At 32.5% G+C, this 19,594-nt stretch overlaps 1 protein-coding gene across 1 annotated transcript; it reads right to left on the minus strand.

Annotated features, from left to right (window-relative positions):
- Positions 1-7,525: 7,525 nt before the first annotated feature.
- Positions 7,526-14,688, minus strand: LOC127705366 (uncharacterized). Its single transcript, XM_052209672.1, has 4 exons — positions 14,583-14,688; positions 13,235-13,384; positions 12,497-12,742; positions 7,526-7,623 (listed from the first exon to the last, which is right to left on the minus strand). Exons 2-4 carry the CDS (start codon positions 13,298-13,300, stop codon positions 7,552-7,554), a joined length of 384 nt encoding a protein of 127 aa, XP_052065632.1. The 5' UTR covers positions 13,301-13,384; positions 14,583-14,688; the 3' UTR covers positions 7,526-7,551.
- Between the last annotated feature and the right edge of the window lie 4,906 nt (positions 14,689-19,594).

Consider the following 19,594-nt stretch of genomic DNA (forward strand, 5'->3'; position numbering starts at 1 on the left):
CCTGACTTTTTTTTTACTTGAATTGTCATCCTGCCTTTTTTTTTGGCAAAGTGTCTCATCCTTTTTTTACTCAAAACTCCTGTCCTGCCTATTTTTATCAAATTTCATCCTACCCCCCCCCCCCCCCCCCCCCCCCATAAAAATCAAATGGTAGCTCCCTAATTGCATACTTCAAAAAAAAAATAGGGAACCATGTGAAGTAAAGGTTCAAATATCAATATGTTTTAATGAGGGTGGCGAGAGGGGTACATACATGTGACATATGTATGCTGTAATTTTTTTCTATTCACTATAAAATAATCATTTCACTATCCTTTGTTTCTGTTATCAATACTATGTCTTGACCTTATACTAATTTTTTTATAGTTACAAAAATGTATCTTGTATTCTGTTAAGGATGTTTGCTTCTGTTTTAAAATAACAAGCTTTTTAAAAGAATGTTTTAAATTGATAGATAAAGAAAGAAACTAGAAAAGCAGAAAAAAATATCAAATTACTGGAAAAAAAAAGTAGGGGTTAGAGGGCAAAATTTTAAAATGGTACTGCATGGATAAAACCAAAGGATTCCGAATATCTGGCAAAGACTCAAAATCAAGAGGAAGGAACATCCTTAAACCTATTAACACCCTTGTAATGAATGATAATACACAGGGCGGATCCAGGGTATCAGATCATTATGGCCCCAAACTGATCCGGCCCAAGTCGATTGAATTCATATATATCTTTATTCCTTATGAATTTTTTTTTTAGGGGGCCGGGTTGACTTTAAATATGGGGCAGGATTGACATGAAAGCGGATCCAGCCATATTAAAAAGGGGGTTCCAGCACAGGATAAAAAGGGGGCTCCAACCATAAGACGCCATACAATAGCATTAGTCTTTGAAAAAAAAATTTGTAAGGGTTCCACAGAACCCAGTGTCTAGTCTACTTTTGCTGTTAGTGGCAGGCTCAACAAAAATGGGGAAAAAGTTATTAAAAATTTTCCTCTAGATACTATATCTTTTGATTGTAAGAAGTTCTGTTCAAGTTTGGTAAAAATCCAAGGATGTTTATGAAGCTAATAAATGTTTTAAAAACTTTAACTGCAGACTGTATGTAATGTTAACTGGAATAAAACTAAGTCCATACATAAGTAATATACGGAAAAACAGGAAATAAATTTTTACAAAATTTCCTTCTAGATACTAGCTTTTGATCATAAACAAGCTTCTGTTCAAGTGTGGTACAAATCCAGGATAGTTAAGAAAGTTATTAAAATTTTGAAAGCTTTAACCACGGAGTGAATGTAATGTTAACTGACAGAAAAACTAAGTCCATTTATAAGTAAAATGCGGATAAACAGGATTTTTTTTTTACAAAATTTACTTCTGGATACTATCTTATGATCATAAACAAGCTTCTGTCCAAGTTTGGTTGAAATGCAGGACAGTTTAAGAAAGTTATTTAAATTTCAAAAACTTTAACCAGAGTGAATATTTGATGACGCCGATGGAATGTAGGATCGCTATGTCTCGCTTTTGCGACAAAAGTAGCAGGCTCGACAAAAACCCAGACCCCCCTTTTTTGATCTGCTACAGATATACAACAAACCAGAGTATATTTTAAAGAAATTCAGTATTGATTATATTTTAATACTGTACAATATCATAACATGTAAATGTAACAATATTAAAGAAACAATAGAAAATTCCATATATCATGTATATGATCATCATCATTTATAATTTTGAACTTTGTGGTTAATAAAAATGAATGGTCTCATCATCATGATCATGCTCGTTAATCCTTCAACAGAAAAAAAATCCATACCTTCGTGTCCTGTCTCACCTTCTTTCACAGCCTTAAATATCATTATGTATGGATGAAGTTAACAATACCGGATTGTTACTTTTTCTTGATATTCTTTAGAGTACACAATCCTTTATACTTTCTTTGATTTAAATCCATTTGTGTTTTACAACAAAATTAATAGCACATACGTGTACATGCAGATACTGACACACATAAAGAAAGGGACAAATATATGTAGAACTAGATATTATTGAGATGGGAGCCATCTCTGTGTGCCCAGCTGTGAATAATGTGTGGTACCAAAGGACATGGGGTTGTCAACTAAAACCAAAGTTTTTGACCTTGACCTTTGACCTAGGAAGTTGTACATACATTATGACACACCCTCTGGTGTTGGTTAATATACATGTCAAGTATAAACTTTAAATTCATAACGGTTCTCAAGATATAGAGCGGACACGATCTTTACCATAGGACATGGGGTTGTCAACTAAAACCAAAGTTTTTGACCTTGACCTTTGACCTAGGAAGTTGTACATACATTATGACACACCCTCTGGTGTTGGGTTATATACATGTCAAGTATAAACTTTGAAATCATAACGGTTCTTAAGATATAGAGCGGACACAATCTTTACCATAGGACATGGGGTTGTCAACTTAAACCAAAGTTTTTGACCTTTGACCTAGGAAGTTGTACATACATTATGACACACCCTCTTGTGTTGGTTAATATACATGTCGAGTATAAACTTTGAAATCATAACGGTTCTCTAGATATAGAGCGGACACAATTTGTTACGGACATACAGACTGATCACTATATGGCGTCTGCCATTCGGCGGGGCCCTAATTAGGAAAACAGTACATGTACTAAACATTTAATTTTTAACTATACCTCCACTATCATGACTGAAGAAAGGTGGGTTACTATTTCACCTGTGTATATCAGTCCCCCACATTTTTTTTAAAACAAAATTTACATCTTTTTAATAAGCTTCAACCAGGTTGGTTCTGTGTGAAAAATGTAAAAACAAAGACAAAAGACACAATTTTTATATTTACTTTATTTTAAAACAAAGACAAACTCCCTGCGACCTTCCTGATGACAGTAATTTCAATATGACCTATGGATTTAAATTTAAAAGAACAGACAAGACAAAATTGTTGTGCTGATATTAAGAGTAATTATATATGTATATATATATCTAATAAAAACTGTAAATACGATCTTCTCATTTCATTTTTAGGCCTAGACTGTTAATAAAGAAAAATCTTAATATACAATTCAAATTCAATCTAAAATGGTCATCAGGAAAGTTTCGACCCATTCACACATGTATGCATTTGCGTATTCAATTGATGAAATATTCTTCAAATGAATACATGTATGGTAGAACATAAATGCTTCTTAACAAGATTTATAAATTAAGAACCGTGAAAAGATAAGTCTTTGTCAATTTCTTTTGCCTCATCAGTGCCTCTTATTTAGATCTATCCTGTTTATTGACAATGGATGAAAGAGTTGAATTCAGAACCTTACTACACATATGATGATTTTTACTTTCCTGCAGTGAAATTCCTTTTTCAAAGTACTATTATACATGTACATTATACTGGTATATATGTAATCAGCATGCTACAGAATATCTGTTTTGGCAATGAATACAGACATGACAGATATGATTTCTTAACCATTTCACTTTCAGTATTTATGGGAGTTCCTTATGTCAAAGCTTAGGAATCTGTTTTTTTTTTAATTCCTAAATGTAACTTAATATAATGTAGAACAGTAAAGGCCAACAAATCCTTAACTGTGCCAGTCTCTAATCTAGACATATTGCAATCAATGTACCTAATAAAAAGATGATTCATAATGTTATGCAGCACTAAATGTAGTACAAAGTTCCTGTCTCGGTCTCCCATTTCCAGATTTTACAATCAAACAATCTGCAAATGGGAACACAATGATTCTTCAGTCAGGGAATAGGAACTTTAAATATGTAGAAAATATTAAATACACAGATTGATTTTTTTAATTTTTGGTGTTTTAACGCCAATTTTAAGCACCGCTTTTGGGCTATTTCGTGGCGGCCAGTTTTTATTGGTAGAGGAAGCCGGAGAAAACCACTGACCTTCGATAGGAAAACTGACAATCCTAGTCAATTAAGATTGGAGTCGAGTGCACCCACACGAGTGGGGTTCAAACTCACAGCCTCAGTGTTGACTGGTAAGTAATTACAGTAGTAACTACTTAGACCACTCGGCCACCAAAGGCCCCTTAAATATACAGTAAAGAAGAGATAATTACATACACAGTCTTCCAAATATAAAAAATAAAATCATAATTTATAATGTATAAACAATTAAAAAGCATCTGCACCCATAATTCATGTAAATATAATATTGCACTTGACACCAGGATAAAACATACAAACAATATGACCAATCCAGCACAAAACGTTATCCGGTATCAAGGGTGCTGGCAGTTGCTTACATGTATTTCTATGTTCAATCAGAACTATACAATATGAAAGTCGAAAAAAGAAAGAATAAATATAAACATAGCTTCATTTACTTAACAACAGACAATTAAAAAGTACAACCATTTCTTACAATATCTACACACACTTAACAATTATTCACTTTCACCATGCATCTATTTGAATAAAATTAAAGTACTGATATTGCATTATCTATAAACAATATTGTTCTACTGTACTTCCACTTGCCACCATGGGCAACATAATCAAACAAAGAATCATTATAAACAATACAACACAAAACGTTATCCCGTACCAGGGGTGCTGTTAGTTGCTTATGTGTATTTCTCTATATTCAATCAAAAAGAGACATGATTAAAGTGGAAATAAAGAAGAAATAACATACTAATTTTCCATGTTTACTGGAATACAGACATATTAATTTAAAAACTATACAATCATTTCATACAACAACTACACACTTGACAATTATTCACAACTACACAACAGGCACATATCTGCATAATGTACAAATTTTACATTATCTATTAATATATATTGTTCTACTGTACTTCCACTTGCCACCATGGGCAACATGATCAAAATATAATCAATATAAACAATACAGCTCAAACATTATCCCGTACCAGGGGTGATGTTAGTTGCTTATGTGTGTTTCTCTATATTCAATCAGAAAGAGACATGATTAAAGTGGAAATAAAGAAGAAATAACATACTCATTTTCCATGTTTACTGGAATAAAGACATATTAATTTAAAAACTATACAATCATTTCATACAACAACTACACACTTGACAATTATTCACAACTACACAACAGGCATATGCATAATGTACAAATTTTACATTATCTATTAATATATATATTGTTCTACAGCACAAAACGTTATCCTGGTGTTGCAATTTCAAGCATTTTCATTACCTGTATAAAAACTGTCACTTTATTTTTTCATCCTCATGTGAAAATTGCAAAGGTTAACCATATGTGAAAATAAATGGGTTTACACTATGTTATTGTATTAAGTTTATTGTTTTTTCCAGAATTTGTAAGTGTTTTATGAACACCATATTTGAATATGTCTGAGAATAAGCTTATCTTATTTTAATACCTTTAATGTAGACAAGGCATAATTATAATCATCTTCATTATGTGCCCTAGCAATAGGTCTTAGAAGTGGAAGAACACAGGTCTTCTCTGTGTGCAGTCCATTATGTGCTGCAGTAAGCCATCTTTCCCAACTCTGCTCTCGGTGAAAATCACAAAGGTATACAAAAGAACCTAAAATGGAAGTGTTATGTTACAGAAAAGTTACCTCTGATTATTCTTGCATCATTAACATATATAATAGTTTTTATCCAGATTTAGAGTAATTTCTCCCAATTAGATTGGCTGATATTGTCTTAATAAATTACAGTGTAATTTTTTTAGCTGCTTAATAGTCTTAATATTTTTAATTTATTTTCAGTTTTAGATTTAATCTCAAAATCTATTTGGTTGAATTTAAAACTGTCCTAATAATTTCGAGCAGAGTATAATTAATATTTATGGTAAAAACCGTCATTTTTTTATTTGGAGTGGACGTCTTAAAATTTTTGTGAACCTGTGTGTTTTATTGACGTCATAAATAAAACGTTACGTAAACGCATTGTCAACATCATAAACAAGGCGATATACGGTCAGTGACTGTATATGACATATGATTATACAGTCAATGCAATTTTACTGCGCAAATCATAAGCACAGCTGCAGTATATAATTCTCGTATAAGGAAAATTGCACACTGTGTAACTTATTGTGTTGGATTAGACCAATCTAATGGTAACTTTGAAAATATAATATATCAATGTTATCTTTGCAAAACAATCAAAATCACAATAATTAAAGTACCTATAACATGTATTTTTTCTAACACATTCTTTGCATCAATTGTAAGAAGTAAATTTTATAGGCTGATATAAATTCGGCATATATAAAGTAATAGAAAGTTTAACTTGCAAACCTGGAAAAACGTTTCCAAGGGCATTGATTTCTTCAGTGGCATAGTCACACATGAAGAACTTGGGTAACCACTTGGGATTCCATTCTTTTATAACCTGCAAGGCCTCCATCAGTGAAGCGCTGTCCTTGGTCTCTGTAACAAAGGTTCCAACAGTAATGTAATTTATGTTCGTAGGCACACATAGGAAATATAATGGGAGAGAATATCTGGTTGACCTATATGTAGCATCCAAAAGGCATATCTCTTTCCCAATACAGCTCAAGAAGTCTTCTCTGCCATTGAGTTTGGTGTACATACAGGAACTTACTGTTTGTACCATATAGCTTCCTAGTGTAGGCCTCCCCTATTCTTACATCATCCTCTGCCTCTTGCTCATCACCATGATTCAATTCCAAGTCTGAGTGTGAAATTAAAATTGAAGTATATAGACTACATGTTTGTGTCCTTTTTCAGAAATTTTGTCTTATTTAAACACCCACAATATGGAAGCATCTAATATTCATAATGTTATATAAACTTCACATAATGTAATAGTCCAATATCAATGCTCTTTACAACTACATAATTCTTATATGATTTGCATATTAGGGAGTACGTTGATATGATTGGTCGCGAGGACTTCCGGTAGATGTTCTTGACGTTGTTTATTTTTAGATAGACAACGTTGACCAAACTTCTTTTTGTAACCAATGTAAACAAGATGGCGGTGATAATAACACAATCCGGCTCGACTTTACCATATTTATTTTCATTTCGCGTTAATCGTTAATTTAGATAATAAACACACAACATTTATTTGCATGATAAAGAAGAGTTTTTGTAGTAAATTTATATAAGAGAGCAAATTTCATGGAGTACATATTTTTGCGGTAACCAACAAATATATTCATGAGCCAGGCCAACTCAATGACTCACATATACAATTTACGAGTGTGGAAAAATAAATTCCTTTTCTCCTATTTTAAGAATTATAAGGATTAAACGCCTTTTTATTGGCGTATAAACTCGACCAATTCACTCACAAACATGTTATACACCAATAAATTCCTTTAAAAAGGCGTTTTATCCTATAATGGAGAGGAAAAAGAGACATAGAATTATACTTATTTTGACTAAACAATTTTTATATTATTTCCTGTTTGTATCCAATCTGAACTAGCATACAGTAACACACAAAAGATTAACATCTTTAAAGACAATATAGATATAATAATTTGTTACACCTACTGTCCTTATCTTGTTCCACATGATCTCGCTACAGACGAAGATGGAAGTTGTCTTCAGGGCGCTCACTTTTCCATTCCTTTAGCAAATCAACAACTACTTCCTAAAACAAATTAAGGTAGTTGTTGATAGACAAATGAATATAATATCAATCTGATAGGCTTGATTATGATAGTTGCTGATATACAACAAGATATAATGTCAATCTGAGAGGTTGGATTTTGGTTGTTGTTGATAGACAACAAGATATAATGTCAATCTGAGAGGTTGAATTTTGATTGTTGTTGATAGACAACACAATATGATGTGAATCTGAGAGGCTGGTTTATGATAGTTGCTGATATACAACAAGATATAATGTCAATCTGAGAGGCTGGATAATGGTTGTTGTTGATAAACAACAAGATATTATGTCAATCTGAGAGGCTGGATTATGGTTGTTGTTGATAGACAACAAGAAATCATGTCAATCTGAGAGGCTGGATTATGGTTGTTGTTGATAGACAATTCAATTTGATGTCAATCTGATAGGCTTGATTATGGGTGTTGTTGAAAGACAACACAATATGATGTCAATCTGAGAGGCTGGATTAAAGTTGTAGTTGATAGACAACAAGATGTAATGTCAATCTGAGATGCTGGATTAAGGTCGTTGTTGATAGACAACAAGATATAATGTCAATCTGAGAGGCTGGATTATGATTGTTGTCCATAGACAAGAAGAAATAATGTCAATCTGAGAGGCTGGATTATGGTTGTTGTCGATAGACAACAAGAAATAATGTCAATCTGAGAGGCTGGATTATAGTTGTTGATAGACTAGAAGAAATAATGTCAATCTGAGAGGCTGGATTATGGTTGTTGTTGATAGACTAAAAGAAATAATGTCAATCTGAGAGGCTGGATTTTGGTTTTTGTTGATAGACAACACAATATAATGTCAATCTGAGAGGCTGGATTATGGTTGTTGTTGATAGACAAAAAGAAATAATGTCAATCTGAGAGACTGGATTATGGTTGTTGTCGATAGACAACAAGAAATAATGTCAATCTGAGAGACTGGATTATGGTTGTTGTTGAAAGACAACAAGATATAATGTCAATCTGAAAGGCTGGATTATGGTTGTTGTTGATAGACAACACAATGTAATGTCAATCTGAAAGGCTGGATTATGGTTGTTGTTGGAAGACAACTTAATTTGATGTCAATCTGAGAGGCTGGATTATGGTTGTTGTTGATAGACAACACAATATAATGTCAATCTGAGAGGCTGGATTATGATAGTTGCTGATATACAACAAGATAGGTGTTTTAACACCACTTTTAAGCACCGCTTTTGGGCTATTTCGTGGAGGCCAGTTTTTATTGGTAGAGGAAGCTGGAGTGCCCGGAGAAAACCACCGACCTTTATACAACAAGATATAATGTCAATCTGAGAGGCTGGATTATGATTGTTGTTGATAGACAACAAGATATAATGTCAATCTGAAAGGTTGAATTTTGATTGTTGTTGATAGACAACACAATATGATGTGAATCTGAGAGGCTGGATTATGGTTGTTGTTGATAGACAACACACTATGATGTCAATCTGAAAGGCTGGTTTATGATAGTTGCTGATATACAACAAGATATAATGTCAATCTGAGAGGCTGGATTATGGTTGTTGTTGATAAACAACAAGATATCATGTCAATCTGAGAGGCTGGATTATGGTTGTTGTTGATAGATAACAAGAAATCATGTCAATCTGAGAGGCTGGATTATGGTTGTTGTTGGTAGACAACACAATATAATGTCAATCTGAAAGGCTGGATTATGGTTGTTGGAAGACAACTTAATTTGATATCAATCTGAGAGGCTGGATTATGGTTGTTGGTAGACAACTTAATTTGATATCAATATGAGAGGCTGGATTATGGTTGTTGTTGATAAGAAAACACAAAATAATGCCAATCTGAGACGCTGGATTAAAGTTGAAGTTGATAACAACAAGAAATAATGTCAATCTGGGAGGCTTGATTATGGTTGTTGGTAGACAACACAATATGATGTCAATCTGAAAGGCTGGATTATGATAGTTGCTGATATACAACAAGATATAATGTCAATCTGAGAGGTTGGATTTTGATTGTTGTTAATAGACAACACAATAAGATGTGAATCTGAGAGGCTTGATTATGGTTTTTGTTGGTAGACAACACAGTAAAATGTCAATCTGAGAGGCTGGATTATGGTTGTTGTTGATAGACAACAAAATATAATGTCAATCTGAGAGGCTGGATTATGGTTGTTGTTGATAGACAAGAAGAAATAATGTCAATCTGAGAGGCTGGATTATGGTTGTTGTTGATAGACAACACAATATAATGTCAATCTGAGAGGCTGGATTATGATAGTTGCTGGTATATAACAAGATATAATGTCAATCTGAGAGGCTAGATTATGATAGTTGCTGATAGACAACAAGATATAATGTCAATCTGAGAGGCTGAATTATGGTTGTTGTTGGTAGACAACTTAATTTGATGTCAATCTGAAAGGCTGGATTGTGGTTGTTGTTGATAGACAACAAGATATAATGTCAATCTGACAGGCTGGATTATGGTTGTTGTTGATAGACAACTTAATTTGATGTCAATCTGAAAGGCTGGATTGTGGTTGTTGTTGATAGACAACAAGATATAATGTCAATCTGACAGGCTGGATTATGGTTGTTGTTGATAGACAACACAATATAATGTCAATCTGAGAGGCTGGATTATGATAGTTGCTGATATACAACAAGATAGGTGTTTAAACACCACTTTTAAGCACCGCTTTTGGGCTATTTCATGGAGGCCAGTTTTTATTGGTGGAGGAAACCGGAGTGCCCGGAGAAAACCACCAACCTTTATACAACAAGATATAATGTCAATCTGAGAGGCTGGATTATGATTGTTGTTGATAGACAACAAGATATAATGTCAATCTGAGAGGTTGAATTTTGATTGTTGTTGATAGACAACACAATATGATGTGAATCTGAGAGGCTGGTTTATGGTAGTTGCTGATATACAACAAGATATCATGTCAATCTGAGAGGCTGGATTATGGTTGTTGTTGATAAACAACAAGATATCATGTCAATCTGAGAGGCTGGATTATGGTTGTTTTTGATAGATAACAAGACATCATGTCAATCTGAGAGGCTGGATTATGGTTGTTGTTGGTAGACAACACAATATAATGTCAATCTGAAAGGCTGGATTATGGTTGTTGGTAGACAACTTAATTTGATATCAATCTGAGAGGCTGGATTATGGTTGTTGTTGATAAGGAAACACAATATAATGCCAATCTGAGACGCTGGATTATAGTTGAAGTTGATAACAATAAGAAATAATGTCAATCTGGGAGGCTTGATTATGGTTGTTGGTGGTAGACAACACAATATGATGTCAATCTGAAAGGCTGGATTATGGTTGTTGTTGATATACAACAAGATATAATGTCAATCTGAAAGGCTGGATTATGATTGTTGTTGATAGACAACACAATAAGATGTGAATCTGAGAGGCTTGATTATGGTTTTTGTTGGTAGACAACACAGTAAAATGTCAATCTGAGAGGCTGGATTATGATTGTTGTTGATAGACAACAAGAAATAATGTCAATCTGAGAGGCTGGATTATGGTTGTTGTTAATAGACAACACAATATAATGTCTATCTGAGAGGCTGGATTATGGTTGTTGTTGATAGACAAGAAGAAATAATGTCAATCTGAGAGGCTGGATTATGGTTGTTGATAGACAACACAATATAATGTCAATCTGAGAGGTTGGATTATGGTTGTTGTTGATAGACAACAAGATATAATGTCAATCTGAAAGGCTGGATTATGGTTGTTGTTGATAGACAAGAAGAAATAATGTCAATCTGAGAGGCTGGATTATGGTTGTTGTTGATAGACAACACAATATAATGTCAATCTGAGAGGCTGGATTATGATAGTTGCTGATATATCACAAGATATAATGTCAATCTGAGAGGCTGGATTATGGTTGTTGTTGATAGACAACAAAATAAAATGTCAATCTGAGAGGCTGGATTATGGTTGTTGTCGATAGACAACAAGAAATAATGTCAATTTGAGAGGCTGGATTATGGTTGTTGTTGATAGACAACACAATATAATGTCAATCTGAGAGGCTGGATTCTGATAGTTGCTGATATACAACAAGAAATAATGTCAATCTGAGAGGCTGGATTATGGTTGTTGTTGGTAAACAACACAATATGATGTCAATCTGAAAGGCTGGATTATGGTTGTTGTTGATAGACAACAAGATGTAATGTCAATCTGAGAGGCTAGATTATGATAGTTGCTGATAGACAACAAGATGTAATGTCAATCTGAAAGGTTGGATTATGGTTGTTGTTGATAGACAACAAGATGTAATGTCAATCTGAGAGGCTAGATTATGATAGTTGCTGATAGACAACAAGATATAATGTCAATCTGACAGGCTGGATTATATTTGTTGTTGGTAGACAACTCAATTTGATGTCAATCAGGCTTGATTACTGTTGTTGTTGATATGCAACAACATATATTGTCAATAGTAGAGGCTGGATTATGGTTGGGATCTAGCTTAAATGTTAACCCCGCCACATTCTGTCTGTATGTGCCTGTCCCAAGTCAGGAGCCTGTTACTCAGTGGTTGTTGTTTGTTGCTGTGTTACATATTTGTTTTTCATTCATTTTTTTTTTTATACATTAATAAGGCCATTAGTTTTCTTATTTGAATTGTTTTACATTTGTGATTGCATGGCCTTTTATAGCTGACTATGCAGCATAGGCTTGCTGAAGGCCATATGGTGACTTTTAGTTGTTAATTTCTGTGTCATTTTATTCTCATGTAAAGAGTTGTCTCATTGGCAATCATACCACATGTTCTTTTTTGTAATTTTATTATTCAAATCCAAAGATACCTGATCAATTTCCTTGTTTCTTTGTTTCTTTACTGCAAGGGCAATGTGGTTCTTGATATCTACATTTGATGGCCAAAATCTCTTATTTATGATGGCGGGAATATCCTGTCCTTGGAAAAGTGTTGTCTTCGTGTATACTTCTAGTAGTACTCTCATCTGTGGTACACTGGTGATGTTTTCTTCCCATACCATTTTCCTGATGTATTCCTTCAATCTGTCATCTATTCCAGGTATTAAGCTTGCTGACTACAACAACAGATATATTGTTTCAATTCCAATTGTAAATTTTAAAATAAGAATAAGTTGGTTACTGGAGACACAGTTTTCTCCAATCTTTAGAAAATATCAGTAAGCATAAATTTGTTCAGTTGACCATTATACAGTCAAAGAATAAACAGAAAATATTGTTTTAATATTTGGAAGTAAATCACATTGCTTACCCTTGAATGCAAAAATTACGAACAATAACTATTCTGGTAAATAGTGAAAGACTTCAAAATATGAATTATTTCAAAACTATAAATTTTCTCTTCATGCAGTCTTGTCTAATTTTTTTCTAATATGTTGTCTAATATTCATTTATCTGGTGTATCTTCAAAGTTCTACTTTTACATTTTAAGTAATACAAGTAAAACTAGTACATTTATTAAGTTTACAGTCTACAAAAAAAGCATTAATATTTTTTTTTACATAATCATGGTGAAATTGGCATATGGCCTTAATCATACTGATTTGTACCTCTCCTCTTAGATGGTTTTGGTGTTCAGTTGGGCCTGGAAATGCTGTATAGAATTGATCCTGCATATTGATTTGCTTCTTGTCCAAAACCAATTTCTTTATCTCAACCGAAATCAAATCTTTCTCATATGTCGTACTTATTCCAGTGGTCTAAATGTAAAACAATTATTCATTTATGAAAATCAGAGAAATTAACTTTGCTTTGTAGACATAGTATTACTGTTTTTAATGAAAGCAGGTATAGTTTGAAAAATCTATGTTAGATTACATAAATATCTAAATATATTTAAAACCATATAAACTTAACTTTTTTTTTGCCATTAATGTTTTTTTTTGTTTTTAATAGCCTAAAATATGTTTTAAAAAACCCTAATTACAGTGGATTTCATATTTTCCAAGTCCTAATTACAGTGGATTTCATATTTTCCAAGTCCATAGAATTGAGGTACTGACTACTGTTAAAATCAAATCAACATTTATCTTTTAGAGTACAATAATTTCAGTATGTAATTAAACAGTTCACAAATTAAAGAAGCTTGACATTGATATTGTCATGCAGATAAAATGAACTCACCATTACTATAACATGTGTCTGTCAGAACTTCTTCATAGGTAAAAAAATCAAAGAAACATGCAAATAAAAAGTAAACTCAAATAAAAACAAACAAGCAATATATATATGCTGAAAGAAAAAAACAAGTAAATTAAAGAAAAACTAATGGATCAAAATTGTCAACATGAATCATGATTGTTTCTCTGCAGGTTTTCAATTCAAGCAATTTAAACTATCATGATTATAAGACAATCAAATCTGTCAAAATAAATGAGTGTTTCACTTAAAGCTGACCTTTCTTAAATTCAACTGTGAGAAAAACCATGTCAAGTAATTTAAAGAACAAGAAATATCAACTTTTTAAAGAAACAATTCACAAAAAAAAATTTCAGTGAAATTGTATAGAGGCAATTAGTGTATTCTATTTACAGGAAGAAGACTCATGTTTATACAGTCTTCACACTCAACCACAGGCCCACCTGCCCAAGAATGTAAAAATGTCTTCGGGCCTGTAAAAATCATCTCTACAGGCCAATAGAATCTAACTAAAATTTTCGTATAATTCAGCTTTAGGCCTGTAGCTTCAAAAGTTTATCATGAAGACTGTTTATATACTATAATTTACATTGTATGATTTTCTAATAATACAGCTTATTCCAAGTCTATATATACAAATGTATTGCTGTTAAGAATTGATGAGTATCACAAATCACTGACTTTAATATAACACTTTCACAAAAATAAACTGAAGAAAAAAAGAACATCAAACAAGGATATCAACCATATTATACATACCTTGTAGTCAGGAAATCTAACAATATGCCTTATCCTCAATTTAACTCCACAGTTCTTCTTTTTAGTTGGTTGAATTTGTCTCCTCTGTCTACTGAAGTCATGGTCCTCCTGTGATAAATTTGTAACATAGTTATGTATATATAAATACAATTTGTTTTGCATGCACACGTATAAAAATTGCGGTTTTTATCCAACGCAATCATAGGTTTGAACGTTATTTTCAATTTAGACTCGTGTATATATATATATATATATATTTTGTTTTTATTATACATGATTTAAAAAAAACACAACAAATATGGTCAGGGTACAAACAAGGATTTTTTGAGTCATTTAAAAAGTGTAATTTAACAGGAACTTTGTATTACTTGCATGTGCTTTCAAAAATCTTTTTTAGTGAACAAATGAGATAAAATGCTAATAACAAAATAGTACCAGTTTCTTGTTTACTAGTAAATAAACTTCATTCCTAATAGTAAAAAACAATGAACACTTATAATGGCAATTACGAAATGATAATCAGTAAATTGTAGTAAACAAGCTCAGGTGATGTATTTTCAAATTCCCTCAAATTACCATCTCTTATTCATTTGCTAGTTGAGAGATATCATCTTGATACAGATACTAGCTGTAATCAAATAATCTGTTATCAAATTGAAAAGAAATATGATGGATGTACCGTTTGTACTGAGGAGACTGCATTTCCTCATTATGTAGGCCATGTCCATCATTATGCCGAGCAATTATTTCAATAAATTTCAAACATATATGACTTGAAATACAGGTATAATTAAATCATAGACTATGTTCACTTTTACACGTTACACCTCATCACATTAAAAACCTGTGTCATGATACACTGTACTGTACAAGTAAGTTATTGAAAAGATAAATAATATAGTTTACATTTCTTTGTCTCATTTTTTCTTTTCATCTTTCGATTCTTGTCTCTATCTAACCCTTGGTGACACTCCAACAACTTCTTTCCAACAACAATAAAGGGTACACCAGTAGATGGTATAATAGGCACTGCATCTGGCTGGGGATCCTTGAACCAGATCTTTTTCATCATGTTCATAACAGCAGAAAAATCTGTCAAAATACAACAAGTCTGCAATATTAATATATCTAAAAGTAATATTGTTTTAAAGTACAATATTAACATAAGAAATGTGGTATGATTGCCAATGAGACATGTACATATTTTTTAGGCTTATAATACTTTTTATTTGTTCTTGTTTACCTTGTTCATTCAAAATATGTCTATAGTATATACATTGGTGGTCTTGATTTGTCTTGTACATTTAGGTTGGTTTGTTGTCTCCTTCTTCGACACATTCCCTGTTTCCATTCTTTATTATAATGTTCGAGTACGAGTAAAAGGTGCCAGTTTTTAAAAGAGGTCTGAAAGCACTCTAGGGGCGGAGACTACGCATGCGACATCTTTGCCACATTCATAATAGTCAGTCCTATATTTTACTCCATTTTTTAACATGGTCATGGTGTAATATTGAGTACACTATACACAGTACACTGATAATAAACTGTTTAAGGTTTCTAAATTTTAATGCTCCTTGTTTAAGTTCAATTTACAGTTGCGGAGACTGATTTATGGGAAGGGGGTATTATACATGTAATATATATGGAATCACTGAAGCATGACTGAAGATTGAAGGGCCCCCTCTTTAGGTTTTTATGGCTATTCAGTCAATGCTCCACACCTTCTGGATCTGCCATTGAGCAGCTTTTATAATATATTAATAAAGATAACAGATTCTGACTGATGTAATTTCAGCTCCGGCATGAATTTTTGTTGACAAGTTGTATAATTTTATAAAAACGTACGTGTATATAATATACAAATCCTTCATATATAGGAAAGCACTGTCCGTCCAACATTTCAGTATGTACTTTTATTATGTATTTATGTCTTTTATAAATCTTTTCATATGTTTGATTAATTTGATTCTCGAAACTTATGAGCCATACAAGTTAGGGAATGTGTAAATAGCAAAACCAGAAACTAAGAAACCAGAAATCAGAAACCAGAAACCAGAAACAAGAAATTAAAAATATTTAATATTGAATATGCTCCTAATAACTAATTATAATTGACCTGATATAAATTCACATGTATAACTGATAAGGACTCTGATCTTTATGCACCTGCTGTAGCAGAAAAACTTATCAATTGTAATAAAACTTAATTATCTACAAAAAAGTGTCAGTTCAGTGTTAGACTGCATATACATAACTTGTTACAGATTTTTAATTGTGTTGAAAGGTTTACATTGTTTATAGATGTTTTAATAATGTGTTTACTATAGTAAAGGGTTCCTCCATTTGACATAGTTTATTATTATGTCAACGAACTTGGCCAGCTTAAACTATCACTCAGGCTGGAATTTGTCCATTACCATATTAACACACAGTGTATTTTGAAGAAAGATTCATTATTCGATGGACAGAAAATTCTCTTTACACCCCTTTTTTCTTTCGGTTTTTCGCTAAACCCTAATGGTTACATTGACATTTGAATCATCTCTTCAATATTTTTTGTCATTTTTGTGAAATTTAATACTGATATGACACCCTTTTACTTTTTAACTTCATTCAGTATTAACCAAAATATTAGGGGGAACAGCAATTAAACCAGCATCTAACATGCCCAATATCTACATGCTTGAATTATAGTCATTGTATAAACAGTTGAAGATTGTGTCATCTTTCTCTATTTTATACATTTTTACATAGAAACTATGAACAGTGTAACTGATGATTGTTTTTTATTCTATTTCCTTGTGGCCATCTGACCACCATTTATTTAAATGATTAAATAACATTGAAAGACATGTTTACAGGTAGAATGTAAAACAATATTAAAACATCTATAATCAATGTTTACCTTCCAACACAATTAAAAATCTGTGTATTAACAAGTAATAATTAATGTATGCAGTCTAACACTGAACTGACACTTTTTTGTATGTGATTAAGTTTTGTTCATCTGATAAGGTTTTCAGCTACAGCAGGTGCATAAAGAACAGTCCTTATCAGTTATAAATGTGTAATTATATCATGTCAATTATATTTAGTTATTTAAAAAAAATAATATTCACATGATATACTTTTTATATTTTGTTTCTTGTTTCTGGTTTCTGATTTCTTGGTTTCTGGTTTTGCTATTTACACATTCCCTACAAGTTATGTCTTAAGTTATGACCCGTATCAGTACCTGTTCCCTCTAATCCAAAATATTTGTCTTTTTTCACTACTCTAAACTTTGAGTTTGTATCAATTTCATATTCTCTTATGGCCAGTTGTATTTCAGAGAACGATTTCAATGAAATTTCTGTCATCTCTTTACGTATAAATTAGTTAACTTGTGTATAATGTTCGCTGGTATTCATAATTGCTTCTTTATTTCCCGCTTTGAATAACATTAATTCTAATACGAAAATAAAATTCGGTATCATTTCCGGAATCTGAGAAGCCTCCATAGGATATAAGGTCCACCTTCCGTAGCAAGAGGGGGGGGGGTGCTTGCACGGAAAAAACGTGAAACGTGAAATAATTTCTGTCATGAACGTTGCACGAATAATAAAGACTTTGATGTGAACCTTTTGTGAATGAGTCACTGTCTTCTTGTATATATGAACTCTCTGTTTTACTTGATATTCCCGATTTAGTATACGCATTTATGATATAAATGGTTTACGGTTTTAAAAAAAGTATATAGGGGCCTAACGATCTTCTTAACTTTTAAAATGCAAATATCCCGCAGACACGAAAGTGTATTCTTGATCTATTTCACTGTCTTTATTACTGACAAGAATACACACGTTGTCATGTTATACGTGCCACCAGCTAGCCGCTACCACGACTCGTGGTTAAAAGTATCAGAAATAGGAAGTTTGAACTGAGAGATGATGAAAAGTGCAAACACGTTAAAGCTCATCACTGTTAAGATGTCGATCCTATTTAAAGTCATTCTTTTCATTTTACCAAAAAATTCAAAGAATCGGCAATGAGGTAGCATGTATCTAGGAGATCCAAAACGTGTTCACAAGTTAAAAACATATCAGATTTGAACTTGATATGAAGTCATTATGTAAAGTTGTTTCTTAGATCCCTGCAAAGTGTTTGAATTTTATTTGAAAAATACCGAGCACGCAAAATAAGCATTTGAAAATCACGATGCACGTAAAATTAAATAAGCAGAACACGTTGAACGAGGCACCTGTCTTGCACGACTGAACGTCAAATAAAAAAGTAAAACACGTTGAACGTGATATAAAAAACGGCGATCACGTTGCACGAAAATAAACCCTTTACCACCCTCTTCTAATATGCTATTTTACCGGCTCCGGCAAAATAGCCTCCTTAGCGCTATTTTACCGGCTATATCTTTGCTATTTACTAATTTAGCCGGTCTAATTTCAGATTTTTTTTCAAACTATATGAAATTAATTTTCTATCAAAATTACTTATATCCATAACCAAGGATTTGTATATTCTCACTATACAAATCCCTGCCACTGATGATAACCCAGCATAACCTTTTAATCCTGGCTTTGCCTTCACGGTGTGGTTTATTCACTTTCAGGCGCGTAGCTACGTTTACGTCAAAACGTCCTGGCGAACACATGAATTTTGGAGATTTTAAATGAATTAAAAGAATTGGTTAAAAGCACATGAACCTTGCCATTCTTTCTTCAATGCCTTGTGATTGAAGATAAAAGTGACGTAATTTCGTTTAACTCAAACAGTACCATATTTATATCTATTTGTTCATTTTCTATCACTACTATGCATCATGAGAGATTATCCACATAAAGCTTGATGCATATTCACCAAAAAATCCAAATGAATGTAAGGAGTTATAGAAACATTTGATTGATCATCCACGCAACAAGAAGAAAATGTCAGTACTGTACTAATACTGACTTTCAAATACATTTTACTTCTTACGTATTGACTGTCGATATTCGTGCTCTCTAGTTCAAGCGAAA

The sequence above is a fragment of the Mytilus californianus genome, unplaced genomic scaffold, assembly GCF_021869535.1.
Source record: "Mytilus californianus isolate M0D057914Y unplaced genomic scaffold, xbMytCali1.0.p SCAF_6, whole genome shotgun sequence".
In the NCBI taxonomy this organism is placed as follows: Eukaryota; Metazoa; Mollusca; class Bivalvia; order Mytilida; family Mytilidae; genus Mytilus; species Mytilus californianus.

Bases quoted from the DNA above. Each gene is read 5' to 3' on its own strand.
- LOC127705366 (XM_052209672.1), bottom strand. From the start codon at position 13,300: ATGCAGGATCAATTCTATACAGCATTTCCAGGCCCAACTGAACACCAA. The intron at 12,743-13,234 runs GTACAAATCAGT...CTGTTGTTGTAG, and splicing joins AAAACCATCTAAGAGGAGAG to TCAGCAAGCTTAATACCTGG. The intron at 7,624-12,496 runs GTATCTTTGGAT...AATTTGTTTTAG, and splicing joins GAAACAAGGAAATTGATCAG to GAAGTAGTTGTTGATTTGCT.